At 33.1% G+C, this 16072-nt stretch overlaps 2 protein-coding genes across 3 annotated transcripts; one reads left to right on the top strand and one right to left on the bottom strand.

The window, feature by feature from the left end:
* Window positions 1–624: 624 nt before the first annotated feature.
* On the top strand, window positions 625–6080 carry LOC123210084. 2 transcript variants are annotated; one of them, XM_044628290.1, is made up of 12 exons: window positions 625–1184; window positions 1269–1329; window positions 2043–2115; window positions 2586–2669; window positions 2819–2935; window positions 3321–3749; window positions 4033–4433; window positions 4559–4658; window positions 4761–4820; window positions 4894–4980; window positions 5247–5375; window positions 5565–6080. In XM_044628290.1, exons 2-12 carry the CDS (start codon window positions 1286–1288, stop codon window positions 5865–5867), a joined length of 1827 nt encoding a protein of 608 aa, XP_044484225.1. In that variant the 5' UTR covers window positions 625–1184; window positions 1269–1285; the 3' UTR covers window positions 5868–6080. The 2 variants fall into 2 exon arrangements, with proteins under 2 accessions (XP_044484225.1, XP_044484218.1); XM_044628283.1 differs by having other exon boundaries at window positions 627–1184; window positions 2580–2669.
* On the bottom strand, window positions 5982–6891 carry LOC123210099 (STS14 protein). Its single transcript, XM_044628300.1, has one exon. It carries the CDS (start codon window positions 6702–6704, stop codon window positions 6177–6179), a length of 528 nt encoding a protein of 175 aa, XP_044484235.1. The 5' UTR covers window positions 6705–6891; the 3' UTR covers window positions 5982–6176.
* Window positions 6892–16072: the final 9181 nt, after the last annotated feature.

Genomic DNA, 16072 nt, shown 5'->3' with positions numbered 1-16072 from the left:
AAATATTTTGATACAACTAATCAACCTAAAACTCACTTTAGACTAACTTAAACATTATTAATCGTTCCAGTAAAAAAGAATCTTCCAATTGTTTAGTTGCCAACTTCAACTGAACCGCACTGCAAAACATTGCTTGTTAATGTAATTTTACTGCCTGCTTCCCTTGGCAAATAGCAATAGCCAATGGAATATATGTTACAATAGATTTCAGAATAAGGGCTATGTGAGATCATCTCCTACGAAGAAATATTACTTGACCTTGATTTTCTCCCTAACATAATAGATCTTAAACTACCTATTCTGTCTCTTATGAAATGAAGTTGACCTGCAAAATAACAAATCACGCTAAGCATCATCAAACATTTTTTATGAATTTATTCATATTGATTAGACGATAAAATTATTATTTTTTTCTTAATTTTAAAATTATTCAATACATATTTTGATATAAATTTATGGGGATAAATTAGTAAGAAATTTACGTATAAGTATTACTCCTCGTTAACTGTGCAAAGAGGACTTACCCTTGGAACAATACGGTAGTAGTATAGCAGTATAGGACAAAGGTGGAGGGGCGGCCACCAACTCCCAGCATTTGCTTCCAAACAAGAGAAGCGAATGTGGAAATTGAACCTCTTAATTTATATGTATATATATTTTTCTTTCACGCTTAATTGTTATTGTTTATTTTTCTTCCTTTCATTGTCTGCTTAGGTACATGGTTGTGTGAAAATTCTCCACTTTTGTACATGTTGACTGAAGGGTCGACTCGCATCAACTAGATTGTTCAGGAAAGCTTTATTCTTCAATTAAGGTTTAAAGCCCAGGGGCTTGTATTACTTCTTTTAATGCAAAAAGCTCTCCCTCATTACATAAGCTATTACTGAATCATCTTTCAAAGAGAAGCCTCAATGGTCAAAAGCCAAAAGTTTAATCTTTTGTTAGCCGCATTTGGTGGGTTTATGCAACTATAGCAATTCTGCTTTGTTCAGACTCTTTTGTTTGCAGAAAATTATCTCTTTCTGGCTAATTCCTGCAATTCTGTTCTGCTCCAAAGCAAGAAGACAAGTCAATATTGAATTGAAGCTTATTGAGTGATCTCTGTGAACCTCATTTGCGCTTCCCGGATACTTCTCCCCTCGTAATTAGAAAATTCCGCCTGGGATAGTCCTGGTTTTGTTCCAGTAAGTTGTTGCTTACATTTCTTTCTTCATTGTTTTATAAAACCGTTTCCTTTACTAACACTCCTTTGGGCTTGAATTTTGAAGGGCGACGAAACAATAAAATGCTGGGACTGAGAGCGACTGCTAGACACAAGCGTTCAAAGAGGTAGCTGTTTTTCTGTTCCTTGTTTGCAACTATTCTTTTATATTGGTTTCAGTTTTCACATATCCTCATCTGATAGTTTCCTTTATCTGGAAAGACTTCTGGGATTGTTTGTTGTTCTAAATGGAAATTTGAGCATTTACAGCTACAGAGCCTACTCCTCTTGTGTGTTTTATGAGAAACAACGTAGACAACACATATCCCCTCGGTCCAATTAATATTTTTTTGACTTTCTTTGTCAAGTTTTTCTTTCTGTTATGAAGGATTTATGATTCGGATCAAATTCTGAGTTGCAAGAAAGAACAATTGGGGATTGCTTTTATATTTTGCAGACGCTTTAATATGGGCTTCTAGGCATAACTATTCTCTGTTTTCTGCTTAATTTTTTATTCTTTAAAATAATATTCCCTTTTCTTTTTTCTGATGATGCCTGTAATTAATGAATAATAGCTGATGTTGTCCTTTGAAATCAATTAAGAAGCGCTCTGAAATGAGTTTTAGCGAAAAAATGATAGCTAAGCTGACCATAGTTAGCGGTGAAAGCTAATTGAAACTGCCACTTGTGTTCTTCTTTGGTAGGGAAATATCTGATATATTATAGTGTTGGCTTGTTAGCATAATTTATGAAGTGGCCAGAAGTGCAACGGCAGTCATCATATCCTGTCATCTCCAAATTACATCTATTGATTCTTTGGGTTTTCCTTTTGCCATGGCAGCTTTCCTGATAAATATGGAGTTCAGGAAGATAGGTTAAGAAGTTCTCAAGAAGCATCACACCAAATAAAGCTGGTAAAAAAATTACACCTTTTTCCTCCTTTGGCTCTAAAAGCTCCGAAAGTTATATTTTCTAAAGAATGTTAGCAAACTGTTTGTTTGAGTACCTGACTTTGTTCTTTATCTTTTGTAAAGACATTGGGCACACTGCTAGCCAGATAAACGCAAAAACGATCTCATTTTGTCCCTTTTCTTCTTTGCTAGATTCTTTCTCTTGGTTATTCGTGTTTGATAGTTTAGAAGAGGAAACTGATAGCATGAGTTATAAATTTAATGTCTTAGACTCATATAACACCTCTCTTTAATATATACATAGTTGAATAATCAATATGAAATAGACATGAGGCCTTGAGGAGCTGACTTGAATACTCCTTATCAGTTTATTGCTTGTTTAGTGAACAAACAGTTATCCTAAGTATCAGCCTCTAGAACTTAGTTCTGGTGCAGCATCGAAATGTCTAATTCTTGATGTATTCTAGGACCAGGAGGTAGGGCAATTGATGGACTCTTGCAAAACAAGGAAGAAACAGTTTCCCAACACAGAAGTGCAAAATTGTTTGAAGGAAGAGGTGTGGAATTGAATTGTCATTTTTATTTCATCTTTCAGATATATACAATGCGCAAGTCCAACTTGGTCAATTAGGTGTTGTCCTGCTAACAGTTTCAACCCAGAACTCTATATTTTTATTGATTATACGTTTTTCATAACTGTGTGCAGATTTTACAGCTTGAGAAAAGATTACAAGACCAATTTGTGGTCCGCCATGCTTTGGAACAAGCATTAGGTTATAGGACTTCTTCCCAGGTTGATACAGATAAAATGTCAATGCCCAAGGTATTTTTTAGTTTTTGTAAATTCTATCAGATAATATTTTTCTGGAAGAACATAGCCTTGGTCGATCTCTAAAATTATCATTTTAAAAGACCTAGACCTTCACTAAAGATAGGAGAAGACCCTTTGCTCCTTGATACATTTGTACCATAATTTATGCTTTAATTGACATATGTTTGTTAGATACCGTAAAGCATAAGAACACTGCATCTAACTTTCATTTCTGCTGCTGAAGAATTAGTAGCAGTTCCATTTCATTACTTCTGTTGCCATGAAATCATATAAGTCACTTTTATTCATCTTTAAGTCAAGTCTTTACTTGTTCTTGCTCATCTCTGGTACTCATGTGGCTACATTTAATATTTCCTTATTGTTTTTTATAATGTAGCCAGCCACAGAACTGATTAAGGAAATTGCAGTGTTAGAGTTGGAAGTTGTATATTTGGAACAATATCTTCTCTCATTGTATCGGAAGGCATTTGATCAACAAATTCCTTCTGTATCTCCAATCACTAAAGATGAAACATCAAAATCACCTTTAGCTACCCTGAAAGCAAGGTTTGTGGAAGATTCTGAGCCTGCGGTCACATCTAAAAGAGAAATCCCTCCTATCCAATCTAGTTGTCAGTCAGTCGACAATCAGTGGAAGGAATCCAATAGCACCGGAGGAGAAGATAAACTATTGGATTCTGGTGTTCACCGATGTCACTCCTCACTGTCACAACGTTTTGCCCTTCCAAGTAGATCATTGACTTCAGCAGAGTCTTTGGGTAGAGCTGTACGCTCTTGCCATTCACAACCATTATCCATGATGGAGGTAAATTTCGCACATTTTTTGTAAACTATTTTAATTTTATTAGCCTTCACCTCACCATAACTGCATCACATTCCAAGATTTTCAAGCTTGAAATATATAGTCTGCTATAAGCTTGAAAGCGAAGGGAATGTTGCCTTCTTCCCTCTCAGTACAAAATTTCTTCACAGCTTGTGGCGTTACTGCAAAGATAAAGTAAAAAATGGTTGTAGGGAAAGTTACCAACTTCTATTCTATTGAAATTTTGTACCTTCTCTGGATTATGACTTTCAATGCTTTTCTACAGTATGCCCAGAATGCACCAAATATCATCAGTCTAGCTGAGCACCTTGGTACTCGCATTTCAGATCATGTGCCAGAGACGCCAAACAGGCTGTCTGAGGATATGATAAAGTGCATGTCAGCTATATACAGTAAGCTTGCTGACCCACCAGTGATGCATAATGGTATTTCATCTCCAAGTTCATCCTTATCATCAATGAGTGGATTTTCCCCACAAGCTCGGTGTGATATGTGGAGTCCCGGTATCAGAAACAATTCAAATTTTGATGTACGGCTAGACAACCCTTTTCATGTAGAAGGACTTCAAGAATTCAGTGGACCGTACAGCACAATGGTTGAAATCCCTTTGATCTATAGAGATAGTCAGAAGTTAGGAGATGTTGAACACTTACTTCAAAATTTCAGGTGAGTCCTCTTGATGTTTAATTGTTAAGATACCCACATGTAATTTATGCTCCTTGAGCAACATATATTTACCTTTTACTCTGATCTATCCCAATTATTTTATGCTTTAGTTAATCATTTTACAGATTGCTTATTTCTCGATTGGAAGCTGTCAATCCTAGGAAGTTGAAACATGAGGAGAAGCTGGCATTCTGGATCAACATACATAATGCATTAATGATGCATGTAATGGACCTCATGCATAAAATCATTAATCACTTTTTGAGTCCTGTATGGTTGTATTTTTGAAATCAGCTGGAAGATTAAACAATTTTTTGTTTTTAATAGGCATATTTGGCTTATGGGATTCCACAAAGTAATGTCAAGAGGCTCTTTCTCCAACTGAAGGTAAAGATGAGCTTACTAATTTCACTTCATAAAACAGTCCAGTACATGTTTCCTTACAAAGTTGTACATCCAGGCTGCCTATAACATTGGGGGCCACACAATCAGTGCAGACACTATACTGAACTCTATTCTTCGGTGCCGGATGTCTCGACCTGGACAGGTACATAGCAAATCTTGGTTTCTCTTTATATGGTTCCAGCCTTATAGTTGTATGGGAGTATTCAGACTTCTATACTTTAGCCATCCTTGTTTTCTTTGTTTCAGTGTATTTAAGTAAACTCTTCTGGACAAAATCAAAGATTTTGTTATGCTGGCTGTTCTAATTTGCCTGGCAAACCACAATGGACTTGATGTTTGTATTGTTACTATCAAGCTTAGTTCAACATTTTATATGTAGTGGTTGATATAACCTTTTTCTGTCTGTAGTGGATTCGCTTTTTACTCGTGTCGAAAGGAAAATTCAAGGTAGGAGATGATCGGCAAGCATATGCAATTGAGTGCCCAGAACCCCTATTGCACTTTGCTCTCAGCTCAGGAAACCATTCTGATCCCGCGGTAATTGACTCTATACCTTTGGTTTATTTTGCATTTGATTAGGTTCCAGTATTGAAATCGGTCACAGATGTGCCATGAGCTACCTACACCCAAATTTCAGTTTGTTTATAAACGAAATGTCTTGATATAGATACTCTGCAGTTTGCCTTTCGAATACGACGTTTTACGAACTTTCTCAACTTATTTTAGGTTCGCATGTACACACCCAAGAGAGTGTTTCAGGAGCTGGAAGCTGCAAAAGAAGAGTTTATCCGGGCTACCTTTGGTGTACACAAGAACCACAAAATTCTTCTACCAAAAATTGTGGAGTCATATGCAAGAGAATCAAATTTACGTCCTGCCGGTATCATAGAGATGGTTCAACAGTCTTTGCCTGAATCTTTAAGGAAGTGTATAAAAAAATGCCAAGCAAGTAAATCCGCCAAGAACATTGAATGGATCCCTCACAATTTCACTTTTCGGTATCTGATATCTAAAGAGCTGCTGAGGTGATGCCGTGCTTTAGTTCACTATTCTCCATTGTTAATCAAGATTTCTATATAGAAAGATTTTATTTTTTTTTTCATCTGTACAAAGTAGCATATGAAACTGGAAATGGTAGGCCGATTGGAGCATGAGGCGCTTTTGTATTTATGTAATGCAAACACTACAATTATTGTTAAGGGTTTATGATAATACAGATTACACTAAAATTATTCAGCATTACTGCTACTCCCGAATCCTGATTCTCTCTTAAAACAAGACTAACACAGAAGTCTGCATACAGAAAGTGAGATCAGGCTGCCCTGCAAATTAATTTATCTAATAGGGACTTTCTCCCTCATAATTTCCAGGAGGATTGTAAAAACAAATGGTTAAAGTAACCTGCTCCTTAGCACAAGTAGCTTGAGCACACCCCAGCTCCAGAGATTTCCTCCATACCACTTGTGTGTAAACACCGCACCTGTGATTCGGTGCACATGAGTTATCAGAATGATTGTAGTACTTTTTCTCCTCCACCCAAGCGTCGACTGCCATGCGTGGCGTCACCGTCATGCCGCTTGCCCAAAATTGGTTTGCTCCGTATTTGCCACTCGTCAGGTTTGCAAATTGGCAGCCCATTTTGTTTCTTTGGTATCTAACAAGGCGGCCAGTGGAATTGGCTAGATTCTCACTCCACTCGAGAGGACCAACTCCAACTGCAGCCCTTGCTTGGTTGTGTGGTTCAAGAAACTCCTCCGCTACGCTTGTTCCTGAGTTGCTGCTGGTGGGATTTCTCACTGGGGAAACACCATAAGCTGAGGTGTGGAACAAAGCTAGAACAAACAATGGAATTAAAGGTTTGGCCATTTCTTTGTTGTTGGTGATTCTCCAAGGTTGATCTCAATCAAATGCTTTCTTAGAGGGCGGCCAAATAAATGGACTATAATATCAATTATATTGATCTAATAATCAACAAATAATAATGAATGAATAAAGGTCGGAAAGTATTAGACTCACGTGCAGACAGTAACGGGCGTCGAGGAGATAATTATTTGAGAGACAATGCCACCCAAATTGGGGATGGGTTAGGTGGAGTTTAATGTTTTATTAACCGAAAAAAAAATGCACACGACTCTGATTCAGAGAGATGAGGCCACGTGAACTTATAGTGATCTGTTACCGTCATGTGATCTGCATTTACGGTTTTGCGATGCAATCTTCATACTCGTTGTCGCTTTTGCCCTCATTAATTAAACACCCCCACATGTTTGAAAGGTTCAATTTATATATTCTCCTGGAATATCTAAGAATTTAGACAGTTTGATGATTGAAAATCTTGTGGGAGTAAGGCATTGTTGAAAGATAAATTTGATGATGTCAATTATTAATGCATTATCTTTTGCCGCATTTCAAAATACTTTCGTAGCGAGTAACATCCTATTCACTACATAATGTTGAGAGGATAACATAATATTATTAAGAGGATAACAGATAATTAATAGAAAAATTAAAGTAATTGACCATTTTACCTCTTATTAAACAAAAATACCCACTTTTTCTATTTTTTAAACAAAATGCCTACTTTTCAAACTTTCAAGCAAAAATACTCTAAATATTTTTTCAAATACTAAAACTACCTTTCACCACATCGGTATAAATCTCTCACTTACATACATTTTTCATATAACTCAAATACTCACTTTCACTCTCATTTTTACTTAATATTAATTACTACATATGAAAGTGTTAAAGGAATAGATAGATGTATTTCGATATAAAACAACATATAAAAGTGTTAAATAAAGTATTGATAATTATAGGGTTTAAATAAAATGTTAAAAAAATATGGAGATATTTTGATATTAAACATTATAAGAAGGTTTTAAATAAAATGTTAGAAATAGATAGATGCATTTTGATACAAGATAATATATAAATGTGTTAAATGAAATGTTAGATAATTATAAGAGGTTAAATAAATAGTAGAAAAATATAGGGATATTTTGATATTAAACATTGTAAGACGGTTTTAAATGATATGTTAAGAATAAATAAATATATTTCGATACAAAACAACTACATTTTCAAAAATCTTAAAATGACAAATTTCAAAAAACAGGATTGAAATTTGAAAACCACACGTTGAAATACTCTAGAATGTCAAAAATAAAAAAATCACTCAAAAATTTGAAAAGCACAAGTTGAAATACTCTTGAATAACAAAAATAAAAAAATGATCCTAAATTTCAAAAACTAAATATTAAAATACCCTAAAATAACAAAAACTGAAAAATCGATCTGAAATTCAAAAATTACATTTGGAAATACTCTAGAATGACAACAATTAAAAAATTGGACTAATATTTAAAAACTACACATCCAAAATCTTTAAGATGACAAATATCCAAAAATAAAACTAAAGTTCAAAAACTATACGTTAAAATACTCTAAAATGTTAAAAACTGAAAAATCACTTGAAAATCCAAAATGTACGAATCAAAATATTCTAAAATGACAAAAAAAATTGATCTGAATTTCGAAAACTAAATATTGAAATCGCTTAGAAACAAAAAAACTAAAATATCGATCTAAAATTGGAATATTACAAAAGAAAACAAGCCAACAAAGCACAAAAGTAAAGTAATAGACCTAAAATTCGAAAACTACATATCGAAGAACCCAAAAACAAAAAAAATGAATATGAAATTTGAAAACTATATATTAAAATAGTTTAATATGACAAAAACAGAAAAATTGATCTGAAATTCGATAATTACATCGTAAAATGGGCTTAGAATAGCACAAAAATAAAGAAATAGACCTCAAATTTGAAAACTACATGTTAAAGGATCCTAAAATAAGAAAAACGGATATGAAATTCAAAACCTACGCATCGAAAAACCCTAAGAGTGAAAAATATCAATTTGCCCCTTTATATATTTTCTACTCTCCATAAGTATACAGTTCTCCTTTGCCCCCATATGAATTTTCTAATCTCACGCATGTCCTATAGTTTCAAAAAATTAAATTTTCCCCCAACCATCGTATTCCTTTGTATTCCATAGATCATCCCTCGGGTTGTTGTACAATTTCCTTCCCCCCCTGTGCGTTCCCCCTCTTCCCCCCGGGTCCTAAAAATTAAATATTCCCTCATCCCAAGTGGCATCATTCCAACCCGTGGGAAATTTATTCACCTAAGAGAATCCTGAGGTCCCTCAAATCGAATCTCTAGGTAAATCTAATGTATTTTTCAACAAAAAATCGTCATTTCAGTCTCTAATTTTAACACAAATCAAATTTACACATCTTTTAACACAATAGCCCTAAAAAAATTCAATCGAAATAACTAAGAATCAAGATATTTTATGTATTGTTCAAAATTGAAATCCTAAACATTTAACACTCAAAATCTTCATAAAATCATAATAATTCTAACAATAAATTAATTCAAACAAAAGTAGGGATGATATACTAACCTTCTTCGCTATTTTTTATCATCGAAAAACACAAAAAAGTTTATGAAAATCCAAAGAAAATAAATGAACGCAGCGCCCATGGGAGACCTATGATTTCGGAGTATTTCAACAATGATCTAGAAGAAATTTGGGTAGAAGTATGTCAAATTTTTTTATTGATAAATAAACTATTTAATTTTATGATATCATACAATGAGACAAACTAATAGGTGAAAATGAAACACGTATTTTCAATTAACTTTCTAATTGAAAAAATATATGACATTATTCCTTTAAAATACTATTTACATTGGATTAAATTTAGGCCGCATTACAAAATAAGGTCAAATAGACCTCAATGATTAGCAAAATTGGTGTAGTATTAAAACTTTCAAGATAAAAGTCTAAGTTCTAGTCGTTATCATATTTGTAAAACATTAACTTACCTTATCTGATATAGTAATTATAAGTCCGGTTATTATACTCCGGATTTATCTGTCTAATAAATACAAATGAAGTCTCAGAATATCAAAATAATAATAATAAGGTCAGATAACAAATATGCAATTTTTTTGGTCAAATGATAAACAGTTTTTCCAATTTTCTCACAAAATAATCGGACATGGTAATTCCCAAAATGATTTAACAAATGTCATAACGAACATAATATGTAAGTGTGTAACCCAGGTACACCGAATAGTTGTCTATCAATGCAGGTTTTCGTTTTAGTTGTAGCATGTAAGGTTGAAGTTTTCTACAGAATTATTAAGACTTTGGACGAGATTCTGCTCATTGAACACACAAAAACATGACACCACTGCCATGTGTTTAAATTTTTGTAATAATAATTTTGTTGGTACAATTTCTCTTTACTTATTGATGTATAAAATTTGAAATCTTGCATAAGATAAGTTATGGTAACAGTGATAAAATTTGAAGAGACTAAAGTAAGTCTGTTACATGTGTAAGAATAAACATAAAAATGAATAAAGACAAGGTGAACAAACGGATGTGACATTGAAGTTTTTATGTGATTCGGTTTGATGAGTAGAATATTTACATACACGTTGTTCTTACTAGTTTTTGAGGAAAAACTCCTTTGAATCCTCCATCTCTTGCGAAACTTGACTCATAATTTTAGATTTAAATGGAAAGAGTTGTATCTATATTGATGACATTACATTTATGTGGAAGTTAACTCTTCTACGAGGTGATTATTATGAAAATGATGTAACGTGAATTTAGTCTAGGACATTTTTTATGATCATCAAAGAATCTTTTACAATTTTGAAAATGTGTGGTTGCTGATTACTGATCATTAGTCTTAAAAGCTTCAAGCTAAAGAACTTATTAGTGGATATTTGATGTTGTTACATCTAGTTGTTAACACATGGAGATCTTATTATTGTATTATTTGGAATTGCAACACCTACAAATATGTAGCAATAATATTTCCGTCATTTTACATTTACTTGAGTTATATATTGATTGTTGACTATGAATAAAATGGTTAAGTCTTGTGCATAATGGATTTAAGTTGTTGAACGAATGTGAATCAATAGTGCATGTTCATTCACAATTGTTGTTTGTCCCACTGACATCTTATCACTAATTATTACCAAGGCCTTATCAAGCTACTATATTTTAACCTTCTAAGCAACTATGATTGGATTCACCCTGACCTCTCTACTATGTCACTCACAATGAAACAAGTCATGACCCTAAAGTCAATTAAAACATAAAGAGGAGTATCAAAAAACTGTAACTAATTGGTAACTATAAATAGTTTGACCTTTACTTGATCTTGTGTTATTGTGTAGACCTTGTATTTACACCCTTATAAGAAAACTATAACTAATTACTATCTAGTCTAGTCAAGTTAGGGTTAGTATGTATTCAAACTGTCTACACCTAAAGCATAATACTATCCACTCAGACACTCTCCCTAGTGTTGTCTCCAACATTTCTATTAGGTTGGGGATGTCATTCCTCCACTATTTCTTGTTATCATTCCAGTTTCTCTTACCTTCCTCGAAACATATCTAGCAAGTGCATGAAATCTAATGGCATATTCCGTAGTTGTGTTGTTCCCTTAATGGAAATTTATGAACTCATGTGCCTTCAAGTATGTCATATTTGCAGTATTGTATTATACATCGAATAATCTGATAAACTCTGTTGGGTTATCTCCGCCACATCCATAGTCTAGGTGGTCATCCTCAACCAAACCTAAAATTTGATATCTAGAACAATGATATCACAATTTCTATCATTTGCTGAGAGTTAGGTTTTATTTTTCAATTAACTTAATTTTTTGGAACTAGATTATGTAGGTTTTGACTGGTGAAATTTGTTATTAATTTGTAAGACTAAAATTAAATCATTCTTTGGTAGGAAAGGCATGCTTGTTCTCTGGTAGGAAAGCTACTTTTGATTGGAAAACATAAACTTTTGCATAGATTGCTAGTTGAGTGGTCATGATTGTGTTGCAAACAAAGGTTATGCAGAATAGAGAGAAATGGAGCGTGTATTATTCTCTATTCAATGACTAGCATTATGAATAATACCATAAATTGTTGCTTATTTTAAACCTTATCTTTCTATTTCAATTCTGAATGGTAACATCTGATTATTTATTTCCATTTCCTCTACACTTAAACTACAATCTTTGAACTCGTATTTGTTAAGGTTTCCATATTTCTATTTTTTCTAGCCTCTCAAGTAGATGTTTAGGTCTGCGTTCGGTCTCTTTTATGCAGTATTATCAATTTTCTATAAGGAGTTGTTTGGTTTCAAGAATTTAAAAATTACCTTGATAATATATTTTTTATTACTTATATTAACTTATTTGGTTTATCAATAATAAAATATTACGATAATCTTTTATTATCAATGATGATATAACAGGTAATATAGATGATAATCTGATTATCACATTCACCTTAAGTATTAAAATATTATCAAGATAATCTTGATTTTATTATAATTATATTATTATTTATTAATTTTTTGAGATAAAAATAAATTTATTTTTAATTAATATAATAAATAATATAAAAATATTTAAAAATAATTATATCCAAGGGTATTTAAGTAAAATAATTTACTAGTATTCTTTTATTATCTTTAACCAAACACAATAATTATTTATATTTATCATATTTTATCAAACATAGTAATCATTATATCCAGTAATCTTCTAAATAATTTATCTTCAAGGTAATCTCTATATTTTGATAATAAAATATTACCTAAACCAAACGCCCCCTAAAAGAGAGAAGTAGTTTGCTAAGAGGTAATTATGAGTCAAAAGTTGCTTGTAATGCCATCTTATAAGTTTCATTGTTCTGCTTTCCATGTCAATTTGCACAGCACTGCGATCATGGTTGTTTTCTTTTGCAAGTGAAAAGGTTGTTGCCAGGCTAAGAAAGAGTTTATTTAGCCACCTTGTCAACCAGGCAAAATGAAATCTACCTTTGTCAGCTCTGTGGTAATTTCGCTAACCACTTATGTTCCATCCAGAGACTCTTCCTCTTCCTTTGGATAATATGACTTAATCATTAATGTATAGAATGGTTTATGTGTTTTCTAGAAAATAACCTTCTATGACCTATCAATTGCAATTGTTGGTCGTAATCAATAGAAAATGTTATTTTTTTTAATTTTAAATAATTAAAATGTATCCGAGTTGAGCTCAACTCGAATTAATTTTGAATTTAACTTGAATCAAGTCATCCTAATCCAAGCTTTAGCCACATTTTTTGCAAATCTGAGTTAAGAAAATTGTGGTTTGTCAAACTCCAACTAACCCATCATTTTTTGATATAATATAATCTTGAGCTCACCATTGTTCTAGCTTAACTGGGACTGAATCCATCTCTACCAAAAAGTCTCCACTTAGAGGGCTTGGGCTTTGGCCCCATGAGCTTTCGGCTCTAGCCACAATTTCGCAAATCATGCCAAGCTTGACATAAGAAAATTTTGGTCTGTTGATTTTGAGTTGACCAGCCCCTTCATTATTCTAACTAAGTTGTTGCTTACTAATATTCAAAGTTTAGATCAGATCGAATCCACCCCTACAAAATGTGCATGGGCTTTAGCCCATGAGCACAGTAGACCACTCTCCTTGACGGGGATCCACACATGAAATGAGTACCCCACAATGCTGACTGCAGAATAATTCTGGCATTGCTTGTAGTTGAAGATGGAAGTGTAAAATGGATCAGGTAACTCAATTCCATATAATTTATTCATGGTCAGTTTATACTTTTAGATTGAGTTTGAGCAACAGTCTGTACGTGGGGCAGTAGATTATACAAAATATTTCCAATCAAGATCAATTCCATTCTCTTTTTTTCAACCTAACCACTATTCTACGGTGAGATCTGAATTGCTGTGGATGTAACATATGAGATTTTACTGGACTGGGGTTTCTATTAATGTAAGGTATTAGATTAAACATGTAGCATCGCCCATAGTGGGAAAAAAAAAAAAAACTGGGGTTCAAACGATCCCCTGCTTACACTATGATGGTCGTTTTCTTCTTTTCAGACTTTCTCACAGGAAATAAGCTTTGAACTACCAGATAATGGGAAGGGAAGATATCACTGTGTTTAATTACCGAAAGCAGAGTTGGCTTTAATGGCAAGAGAACACATATCTTTGAGAGTTATAAGCTTATGGGCATGAGAGAGAGGTAGGAGAAAGTAAATCTGACCTAACTGTAGCTCTTCTTCTTCCGGCATTTGTGGCATGCAATTGTTCATGGAAATGGACTCCGAGCTGCAGAGAAAATGATTCGGGTTCTGAGAGAGGATGTTTCTGGCTGGGATTGGAGCCTTTAACTCTTGCACTCGACCGTCCATGTGGATGATCTTCGCTGCTGATGGCCATCTGCTGCTTTTATGATTTCCTCCTCCATTTTTGATTGTATTTGTTCTCGGGAAGGAAGCACAAACACCCATTTCTTTGAAACTTGGTGAGAGACAGAGGGACGAAGTTTTGTGGGGTTTGAATAATATAAAATTTGCCAGATCACATTACAAAACCAATCTTGTATATTGATATTGACTTTTTTTTTTTTTTTAACAATTATGTTTTGTTATTGACCAGTTGATTTTGCCGTTTTCAATTTAAGAAATAGCATTATTTAGTGTCGTCAAAAGACGAGAGACATAATGAAAGAACTCTCAACATGTATCCAGCGCGATAATTTTTTACTACTATTCAGTCCTTTCCGTTCTTTTTCAAATAGAGTGAATTAGAGGGGTATGTAATTTAATTTAAATTAAAAAATCAAATTGAATTGTTTAGAAATTATGATCTAAATTAATTTAATTTGTATTAAAAAATTTTTAGCTATTTTTTTAGTTTAGACTAAAAATTCTATTCCATCCGATAAATAGAGTCAATTATATTTTTTCACGCAAACTCTAAACATAAATTTTCCACTCTTTCATGATATAAATTACACTTTTTTTATTCAAATTCTAATCATGAAATGACTCTAAACAAAAGTTAAATTATCATATTATCTTCATTATATTTTCTTATCAATGTCATTTCTTTTTCTTTCTACTTCTCTTTCTTCTTCTTTCTATTCCTCCTCTCTCCTATATGCCACCTCTTTGTTCTTGTTTTGCAATTTATGTTGTCTCTTGCTTCTCTTCTTCTTCTTAACCTTTGCAGTCATAAAGAAATGAGGAATTAATCCAGATCGACTATTTATGTGTAGTGTTTGACTTAGAAGTTAGAAAACAATCACCGCATAGTACAAATTAGCAACTAAAATAAGACACAAATACAAGCTCTTTTGTGAAAATAATAAAACTATGTGTAAACACTTTTAATACACAATTTGGATGTTATCATGTGATTAGAGAATTTTAAATTAAAGATAAAATAATATTCAATTACAGGATAACACATCATCTATATATTTAAATTATATATCAAAAGTATATATATATAATATTACTCTTACAGAAATTGGGACTAAGACTAAAACTAAGGACTAACCAACTGCTTATTCAAGGAAGTGATGCAGTAGTTCTAACAAAGATTTGGGCATTATTATTATTTTTTTTTAATTTTTGTGTTATGTTGGGCGGCAATGGTGGTAGGTGATGGTAATGAATTTGAAGTAGTCTTATTACAGTTTTTTTTTAGAATAAAAGTCCTAGTCTTTAGGGACATCTATTTGTATTTGAATTGTTCCAAGTTTCCGTTACCACTTAGCCATATTTTCGCTAAAGTGGGTTGTTTTTTGCTTTTCTATTAAGATCATGTATTGAAAGGCTATTTAAGCCAAAGTAGCTATCAATAAAACTCATGCCATTCAAATCCAGTTTGTTGTGTACTTATTCTTAAGTTTCATATTAGATCAAAGTTCTCAACAATCTGGTATCAGAGCCCCCACTGGGTTTGACAGAATTTAAGCAGTAGCATTTGAAATTCTTATAACAACACAAGAAGACGACTCAAAAAATGACTATTGAAGGGAACTTTGTATAGCTAGTCATTCCTCGTTTTGATGGTCACTATGATCATTGGAGCATGATGATGGAAAATTTCCTACAATCTAAGGAATATTGGGATCTAGTAGAGACTGGTTATGTTGCGCTAGTAAGTGAAGTGTTGCAAACAGAAGCACAACAAAAGCAGAATGATAAGATGAAGTTGAAAGACCTGAAAGTGAAGAACCATCTCTTTCATGCTATAGATCGTACAATTCTTGAGACCATTCTTAAGAAAGATACAGCCAAAGAAATATGGGATGCC

Source organism: Mangifera indica, chromosome 1 (genome assembly GCF_011075055.1).
Source record: "Mangifera indica cultivar Alphonso chromosome 1, CATAS_Mindica_2.1, whole genome shotgun sequence".
NCBI lineage: Eukaryota > Viridiplantae > Streptophyta > Magnoliopsida > Sapindales > Anacardiaceae > Mangifera > Mangifera indica.
The sequence above is the reverse complement of the archived record's forward strand: the minus strand, read 5'-3'. Positions and strand labels throughout refer to the sequence as shown.